Genomic DNA, 9,832 nt, shown 5'->3' with positions numbered 1-9,832 from the left:
CAATACAGTAAGAAAATTTTTATGTTTATGCAATTATGAGAGTACTATGGTGTCAATATAGCTAAATCCATCAATTGTAAAGGTAATAACTTGGAGGAAGATGTAAATAAAGTACTGACATGCCCTAATAATTTCGGATTTCGGATCGGATCGGATTACAATTATACCAATCCGAATCCTATCCGAATATCCGAAATTTTAATAAACACAATCCGAAATTCGATGTAAATATCCGAAATCCGAAATTGAGCGGATCGGTTTGGATTTCGGATATCCGATCCAAATGAACAGCCCTAATCGTATTGTATTATATTGTTTGATGAATACAATATATAGATAGATTGTATCGTTTGTCATCGTTTCATCATGTCACACACCAAAAATATGAAGAATAAACTTGAAACATTCCTAAAAATAAAATAGGATACGAAATAGAATTATTATATAAATAAATAAGGTAAAAGATAAAATATGATTATTTAATAATAAAAAAGAGCAAAATGAGAGAAAAAAATAAAGTAACGATGCCACACACCAAATCCGTCGTTACATAAAGTGACACTTTTCGCCATTTAGTAACGACGGATTTAACGATACAATACAATAAAATTTAAGTAAGAATCAAAACAAATATTGTATTTAAAGTAACAATACGATACGATACAATATGTAACAACCCTCCAAACAAGCTGTTAAATTAAGACCGTAGATCAGTTAGGAGTGGCTCAACGTAACTTGTAGCCTAAAGTTAAATTTTAATAAGAACCTTAAATTTTCAATATGTTATGCAATAATTTTATCATTTAGTATAAAACTTATTTTGGGATTAGCTAACACCTATAATCTAAAACTCTATTCCGAGATTATTAACCCTATCACTTATATCTAACTACCCCTAAGATAATAATGGTGTTCGAGTCAATTTATTTTACTTTAATTATTTATTGATTACTTATTAGATTATTAATCCACTACCTTTTACTAACACAGAATAGGGCTAACTCTGCTAAATATGTTGTAAATTTGTAAGATGACACCTCTATCTCTATCTCAGATATATATGTTCATATTGGACTCTCGGATACTAGCATATGTCCCAGCTCTTTCATCTTTCCCCTGATTCCCTCCACTTTCGTTTCTTTCCCTGAAATGAAGTATACATTTTAGGATTGAAGTTACAGCTTTACTGTGTAATTGAAGTACACTGTTCAAAATCATTATCGAAGTCACATAAACAGAATTCTTTTGTTCTACCTTCTCTTCAATTAATCACAGTCTAACCACACCCTAAAAAAAGAAAATGAAAACTGAAGTATTCTGCTTAGACAACTTTTTACAAAAAATAAAAATAAAAAAAAAATATTAGGTAGAATTTACTACTTTTGAAAAGTATAAAGTTGCAAGAAGAATAGTGAAACTTTTTTGAGATAAAGAAAGACAAGACGAGGCTATTCCAAGTTAGACAGAAGCAGAAGCGTTATTGGGCTGGACCCAGTTTTTATTCGGAAAAAGTGCTCTGCTTATTTAATGGGCCTGTACTGAACCTTATCTATGTACGTTGTACTCTGCGGTTCCATTGCTTGTACCTTTCAGTTTCCTTGCTGTATTAATCTGTATCACATGCCAATCTCTTTTACTCTCTCCGTCTCAAAATAAATAACATACGAGTTTGAATGTTAATATGGGTTTTGAAATCATCATCTTAAATTTTGGAATTGAAATATAGATATATAACATTGTGTTAGCACAATAAGACATAAATCTTTTAAGTAAAAACGTTAAAAATTTCTTTGAGTAATCATACTTAAGTTATATTTTGAGTATGATAGGGAGATATAAAAAATTAGACAAATGTATAGCAATTCGTGTAGGAACATTCAAGAAAAACATTGCGTTTTTATAAAAGAAAAGGAAAGTAATATATTTTTAATATTGCATTTTTATGATGGTTCAAGATAAATTCTGACATTTCAAAGAAATTGAAAGAAAATAACGTAAAATGACTTTCAACACAAATAAAATAGGGAGGGAATAATAAGTATTTTCTCCGTTGGAAAATATAACAGTGTAAATATTATCTGTCTTTTAATTATTTCAGCAACAAGGCTGCCTGCACAAGCTAATAGTTATTCCTGCTGACAAAGCATTCAGTGAATAAGAAATCGATTCGAAGTTGTACAAATTCACACATGATTCAAGCAAAAGATCCTCTTCCCCTTTCTTACATAGTTGATATGAAAATAAGAAATACTTTTGTCCATGAATTTTTTTCCTTTTTTTCAAAAAAAAATAAAAAATAAAAAATGTGTTTGTTCATGAAATTTTGTAAGTTTTTGGAAATTTTTCGAAATTGTAACGACATGATCGGTCGTTTTGTGTAATTGCGCTAGGTTACCCTCTTTTATTGCTTCACACATGTGTGTTTATGATTTTATGAATTGCGGGGTCGGTTAGTTTCATTCCGGAAAGCTTTCTGATTGATTTGGACCCTCGATTCTCGACTTAGAAGTTTAAATTATAAAATGTTGACCAAACTTTGACTTTTGTGAAAATGATCCTGGTACTATGTTTTTATGGATTAGATAGCGCGTATCGTAATTTCGGACTTGGGCGTATGCCCGAAATTGATTTCGGAAGTTTGTAGGCTGATTTATGTTGATTTGACGAAATTTGACAATTTGAAGTTGAAAGATTTGACTCTAGGTTGACTTTTAGCTATCGAACTCAGAATTTGATTTTGGGACTTGGAATAAGTCCACTATGGTATTTAGAACTTATCTGCAAAATTTGGTGTCGTTGAAGTTGATTTGATAGGATTCGCACGAATGGCTGTTATTTTAGAAATTCTTGAAAATTTCCTTAAAATTCATGTGTTTTAGTGTTCGATTCATTGTTTTAGATGTTATTTTGTGTTTTGATCGCGTGAGCGAGTTCGTATAATATTTTTAGACTTGTGTGAATATTTGGCTTGGAGCTCCGAGGGCTCGGATGAGTTCTCGACATGTTCCGGAGTGGTTTGGACTGAAAATGATAAAATCAGGTGTCTTGTGCTATGGTGTCGCAAATGCGAACACCAGGGTCGCATTTGCAAAGGTGACAGAAAAGGGACAGTTGTCGCAAATGCGACTTCCCCTTCGCATTTATGAAGGTAGAAGAAATTGGATAGTGTTCGCAATTGCGAACATTTGTTCGCTTTTGCGATATTTCCAGCTTCGCAATTGCGAAGCCTCTTTCTCGCAAATGCGATGATGCATAAGGCTATCAGGGTTCGCAAATGCGAGCCCTGGTCCACAAGTGCGGGGGTTCGCATATGTGAACCCTGAGTCTCAAATGCGATATCTGCATATGGTTAAAGGGTTGGGAGACGGGATTTTTGAACTTATTCTCTCAATTTTGAACCCTAGACTCGGTAGGAGGCGATATGGAGAGGGGATTTTCACCTACAAACCTTGGGTAAGTGATTGTAATCCATTTCTAATCATATTTGCTGAAATAGAGATTGAGAGAGAGAGAGAGAGAGAGAGAGAGAGAGAGAGAGAGAGATAAACCCTAACTGACGAGGGAGAAGAGAGAGAGAAGAGAGGAAGAGCAACGAGATGAATGCAACAGTGAAAGAAATAAATGCTCTACTTTGCATTACTTGAGCAACATGTATATATATACACAACTCCACTAACTACTCTAACCACCTCTCTAACCAATCACATGCTCTATTAACTAACTAACTAATGCACTAATCTGCTAACACATAAATAGACTAAACTACCCCTTACTCAAGTTACGTCTTTTGTCTCAACACTCCCCCTCAAGCTAGGTGGTAGGAAGACATCAAGTACACCTAGCTTGGACAACAAATGCTCGTCTTGTGCTCGTGATAGACCTTTGGTTAGAATCTGCTAACTGCTCCTTTGTAGCTACATATTCTGTTCGTACCAGACTATTCTGTATCTTCTCCCTTATAAAGTGAAGGTTTATTTCAATATGTTTGGTTCGTTCATGAAACACTAGATTAGCATCTATTTGAATTGCTGATTTACTATCAGTGTAGATGTTCACAGAGAGGCCAACTTCTATACCAATGTCTTTGAACAAACCAAGTATCCACACCAATTCAGCTACAGTTGATGCAATACTTCTGTACTCAGATTTTGCAGAACTCCTAGAAATGGTGCTTTGTTTCTTGGACTTCCAGGATATCATGGAATCACCATATCTGATGAAGAATCTTGTTACTGACTTCCTAGTGATAGGGTAGGCTGCCCATTCTGCATCACAATATGTAGTGATAATATTTCTCTGTTTGCTAGATAACAGTATGCCTTGACCTGGTTGATTCTTCACACATCTAACCACCCTTTGAGCAGCTTCCAAATAAGATCTTTTTGATTTATGCATAAACTGGCTTAGTGTCTGAACATTATATGCTATGTCTGGCCTTGTGACAGTCAGGTAGAGTAGTTTTCCTAGTAATCTTTGATATTGGCTGGTGTCTGTTAACACTTCATCATCAGTTGCACTAGAGCTACTAGTATGTTCATCATATTCCTTAGTGGTCAATTTGATGTTGGCTTCAATAGGTGTTGCTGCGTGTTTTGCAGCTCCTAATCCAAGCTCAGAAACCAGCTCTAGAGTGTACTTCCTTTGATGCATCAGGATGCCTCTCTGCGACCTGGCAAACTCAATGCCAAAAAAGTATTTAAGCACCCCTAGATCTTTCATTTTGAAGTTCAGCTGCAGCTTGGTCTTCATCTCAGCTATTAGTATCAAATTAGGCCCATTGATTATCATATCATCAACATATACTATGATGATTATGATATGTTCCCCTAACCCTTTGATGAACAATGAGTGATCATGTTGGCTTTGCATGAAGCCAAGTCCCAGAAGTGCCTCAGATAGCTTAGCATTCCACTGTTTGGGTGCTTGTTTAAGCCCATACAGGGATTTCAAGAGTCTACATGCTGGTCTTGTCTCCTCCTAGCTCTGAAAGCCCTGAGGTAAGGTCATATATATCTCATCATAGAGATCTCTCTGAAGAAAAGCATTGTACACATCCATTTGGTGAATGTGCCACTGCTCAGAGGCAGCCACAACTAGAATGGTTCTACAGTAACCATCTTAACAACTGGTTAAATGTCTCTTGGTAGTCAATCCCCTCCTATTAGTTGTACCCTTTAGCCAAGAGCCTGGCTTTGAACCTCTTCACATCTCCTGTAACTTTGTACTTCACCTTATAGATCCACTTACAACTAATATGCACCTTGCCTTCAGGTAAGGACACCACATCCCAGGTGTGGTTGGATTCTAGTGCAATAATTTCAGTTTGCATAGCTTCAACCTACCTAGGATCTTGAGCAGTTTGCTCAAAAGAAGTAGGTTCCTGTATTGTAGAGAATGCAGTCAAATATGCCTGATATTTGGGAGAAATTCTATCATAGGACACATAGTTAGCAATGGATTAGGGAATAGATTTATGTCCAGGTTGTGACACAAAGTCCTTCATCCAAATGGGATCCTGCCTTGTCCTCAAAGATCTCCTCAGACCAGTGGAGAGTTGAGAAAGCATAGAAGGAGGAATAGAAGGCATCACATCTGCTGCAGATTAGTGTAGAGAAGAAGAGTCAGTAGACTCATGCCTAGCAGGAACAAGAGGAAGTAAAGGTTGCTCTTCACTGGAACTGGACAATTCAGGAGGCAAGAAAATAGGTGGTGATGTATCTGTGATGTCTTTGAAGGGAAATATATCTTCCCTAAATGATACATCCTTGTTGATAAAAAAATAATGAGAAGTGAGATCCAGTAGAATGTAGGCCTTCTGAGTATCAGAGAAGCCCATGAGAACAACTGGCTTAGCCCTGGGCAGGAGTTTGTCTGTTTCATGAACTTTAGTGGCATAGCACAGACATCCAAGAATTCTGAAGTGACCCAGATTAGGTGTTCTACCATACAATAGTTCAAAAGGAGAAAGGCCATGAAGAACAGAAGATGGCATCCTATTTATGAAGTACACTGCTGCAAGCACACAATTCCCCCAATACTTGATAGGAATATGGGCCTGAAACTTTAAAGCTCGTGTGACTTCTAGGATGTGCCTGTGCGTTCTCTCAGTAACTCTATTTTGCTGAGGAGTATAGGCACATGTTCTTTGATGAATGATACCATACTTCTAAAACAATCTGGTACAGGTAGAGTTGACAAATTCAGAGCCATTGTCTGACCTGACTGCCTTTACAACTTTGTTAAAATGAGTTTGAATGAGCACAATAAACTGAGTAAGTACCACACATACATCAGATTTGAGTTTCAGTAAAAAAAAAAAAACTAAGTCATCCTGGTAAAAGTCATCAACAACAGTCAGAAAATATATATTACCATCAAAAGTTGCACAACTATATGGACCCCAAACATCAAGATGTATTAGATCAAATGCAGCTATAGTCTTAATACAACTAAAAGGAAATGATAGCCTGGTTTGCCTAGCACAAGGACATACACTGCACTTATTGATAGTGTCATTGATACTAGCTAGTTTGGCAGCAAACAATTTTCTAAGAACAATACTAGATACATGCCCTAGTCTTTTATGCCACAAGGCAACATCAATTGTAGTGTCACCTTGTCTTGACTTTATTCCAGCAGTAGCTAATGATAATGCAGTGAGCATCTTTCCACCATATTTCTGCAGAAAGTATAGACCATCTCTTTCTCTACCAATCTTCCTCACCCTGCCACTGAAGAGATCCTGAAAGACACAGAAATCAGGATAAAAGAAAGCAATGCATTTAAGATCTCTTATCACTTTGGAGACTGATAATAAGTTGAACTTGAACCGAGGTACATAAAATACATCTTTAAGTGTGCTTCTGTTTGAAATATTGTTGTCACCAGTGTGAGTCATTGGAGTGACATCTCCATTAGGTAACAAGACTGTCCTAGGCTTAGAAGGAGTAACTATAGAGGTCTTAGTAAGCAAGTTAGCATCTGACACCATATGATTAGTTGCTCCCGTATCAATAATCCATTCTTGTGGACTAGTAGATGCTAAGAGAGCAGTGCTAGTACCTGCCACATTTGCTTGAGTAGAGGAAGTTAAAGTTGAATTGTTCAGAATGTGCATTATCTGATCATACTGGTCTTTAGTGAAAGGGAACACACTTCCTTGAGTCTGTGGAGAGGAAACTGTGTAAGGTCTTTTTGCCTGTATAGGGGAGGATCCTGCTAGAGTGCCAGAATGACCCTGTGCCTGATTCACAGCTTGAGAAAATTCAACTCCTTGATTCATGATCTGTTGAGGCTTTTGATATGTAGGCAAATGAGGCATTGAAGTTTGCTGAGAAGCCTGGTGTGAGACATGATTGGAGTACATAGGCATAGTATATCCAGGTTCGACTATTGCATTATAAACACCAGCTCCCTCTTTCTTTTTGAATTTATGATCTGATGGATAACCTATTATTTTGTAGCAGTTTTCTTTACTGTGACCCTTCATTTTGTAAAATTCATACTGAATATTGTAATTCTTCCTATATTTTGGATTAAAACTAGGTTTAGCACTATATAGTGCAGTTGAATCATAAGAATGTGTGGCATTTACAGTAGGTGAGGATCCTAAAATACCAGCAGAAGCAGCTACAGCCCTTTGGCTTTCATCACTCATAAGAATGGCATATGCTTGATTCACTGAAGGAAGTGGCTTCATCATAAGTATTTGACTACGAGCTTGAGAGTAAGAATCATTCAAGCCCATTAAAAATTGATACACTTTTTGCTTTCGAAGATGCACAATAAACTCCTTAGTCTTGACACAATCACAGTCAGGAGTGGGTATAACATACTTAGATTCATCCCAAAAGTCCTTGAGCTTTGAATAATAGACAGAAGTAGATGAAGTACCTTGACTTAGGGTGGCAATTTCTTTGTGCAAATTGTAGCAACGAGTATCATTCACTTTGTCAAACCTCTCTTGTAAATCTGTCCACACCTTCTGTGCATTAGTGGCATAAGCAATACCACTGATTAGGACTGGTGCAACTGAGTTCATCAGCCATGACAATACAATTGCATTGCATCGTTCCCATTGATACCAATACTTCTCACGAAACCGCTCTTTTGGCCACCTGGCATCAACAATACCCAATTTATTACGGATAAGTAATGCAATCCGCATAGATCGATACCATAAGGAGTAGTTATCAGTGCCAATTAGTTGGAACGAAATCAAAGAGATTCCACTTGTGTCGCCCGGAGCTAGGTATAGTGGATGAGTGACTGCAACTGTAACACCTTCCTCAAATTCATCATTGGAGGATGCATGTGATGCATTTTCAGCTGTGACTGTTGCATTTTCGTGATCCAAATCATCAATTGCCATCATTGAATAAATTTTGGGCCTCAAATAAGAAAAGTGAGATCTTAATTGTTTGAGACTGCAGAGAAGAAAAAAATAGAATATAGAAGAAAGTAACAGAGTAGGAGAGAAAGCAGAGGATCGATTTGTGAGCTTCGACTTAGTACTCGAGCTCTGATACCATGATGAAATAGAGATTGAGAGAGAGAGAGAGAGATAAACCTTAACTGACGAGGGAGAAGAGAGAGAGAAGAGAGGAGGAGCAACGAGATGAATGCAACAGTAAAAGAAATGAATGCTCTACTTTGCATTACCTGAGCAACATGTATATATACACAACTCCACTAACTACTCTAACCACCTCTCTAACCAATCACATGCTCTATTAACTGACTAACTAATGCACTATTCTGCTAACACATAAATAGACTAAACTACCCCTTACTCAAGTTACATCTTTTGTCTCAACAATATTCCATCAACATATCTTATATTTTAACATCAAAATCGTGTGAATCAGAGTGAAAAAATTGTGAAACTTTGTCAAGTTTTTGAAAAATAAGAAATTGAGAGTCGATTTTTGATTCGTATTTTGAAACTAATCACATGTATGACCTCGTGCGCTCATAGGTAGATGGAATCTACCATTGGACCCGGGTTTTAACCGGGCGAGCCCCGGGTTTACGTTTGTTGACTTTTTGGAGAAAAGTGTAAAGATTTTTGCATGTCTATTCCAATTGAATTCACCAGTATTGTTTGATAATATTAAGTCGATTTTGGTTAGATTTGAGTCGTGTGGAGGCAGATTTTAAGGGAAAAACTATTTTCGAGTATTGAATTGGTCTAGTTGAGGTAAGTATCTTGCTTAACTTCGTGTGGGGGAACTACCCCTTAGGATTTGTATTGTTTGATTCAATTGTTCTACGTGAAATCCGTATACGCAAGGTGGCGAGTGGGTACACAGGTTGTACGTGGTATTTGATCGATTTAGGCTACTTAGACTATTCACATGCTTTAATTGAATGACATATCATGTTTTAATTCTCTTAGTCAATCTATTCTTACTTGTGTTAGTCTATCCTTACATTTCTTAAATAATTTCGTCAACACTTGTTCTACCTCCTAACTAATAATTTGCTCTCATGCTTTAGTTGAACTTGTTGCCTATTTAGGGTCACATGCTATCTCTTCATTATTCATTATCATTATTTGAAGTAATTATACATGTTATCTCTTTCGTTGTTGATTATCATTAATTGAAGTTATTGTTCATGTTACCTCTTTCATTGCTGATTACCATTACTTGAAGTTATTGTTCATTTTATCTCTTTCATTGTTGACTCCCATTATTTGAAGACATTGCTACACGTTATCTCTTTCACTCGTGGTGAAAGCCGATATCGTTGTTTAACATCGTGGTTATGCATTCTCTCTCATTGTTGAGTTATTGGTGTTGAAGTGGTGAAAATCAATATCATGTTGAGG

General features: G+C 36.6%; 1 protein-coding gene across 1 annotated transcript; it reads right to left on the bottom strand.

Moving 5' to 3' along the window:
* Positions 1-5,602: 5,602 nt before the first annotated feature.
* LOC142172045 (uncharacterized) lies at positions 5,603-8,371 on the bottom strand. Its single transcript, XM_075235802.1, has 2 exons — positions 6,373-8,371; positions 5,603-6,012 (listed from the first exon to the last, which is right to left on the bottom strand). The coding sequence occupies exons 1-2, from the start codon at positions 8,369-8,371 to the stop codon at positions 5,603-5,605; spliced, it is 2,409 nt and encodes an 802-aa protein (XP_075091903.1).
* Positions 8,372-9,832: the final 1,461 nt, after the last annotated feature.

The sequence above is a fragment of the Nicotiana tabacum genome, chromosome 17 (assembly GCF_000715075.1).
Source record: "Nicotiana tabacum cultivar K326 chromosome 17, ASM71507v2, whole genome shotgun sequence".
NCBI lineage: Eukaryota > Viridiplantae > Streptophyta > Magnoliopsida > Solanales > Solanaceae > Nicotiana > Nicotiana tabacum.
The sequence above is the reverse complement of the archived record's forward strand: the minus strand, read 5'-3'. Positions and strand labels throughout refer to the sequence as shown.

Coding starts and splice junctions, on each gene's coding strand:
- LOC142172045 (XM_075235802.1), bottom strand. CDS start 8,371: ATGGCAATTGATGATTTGGATCACGAAAATGCAACAGTCACAGCTGAA. Junction 6,013..6,372: donor TAGTTGTGCAACTTTTGATG/GTAATATATATT, acceptor GTGTGCTTGCAG/CAGTGTACTTCATAAATAGG.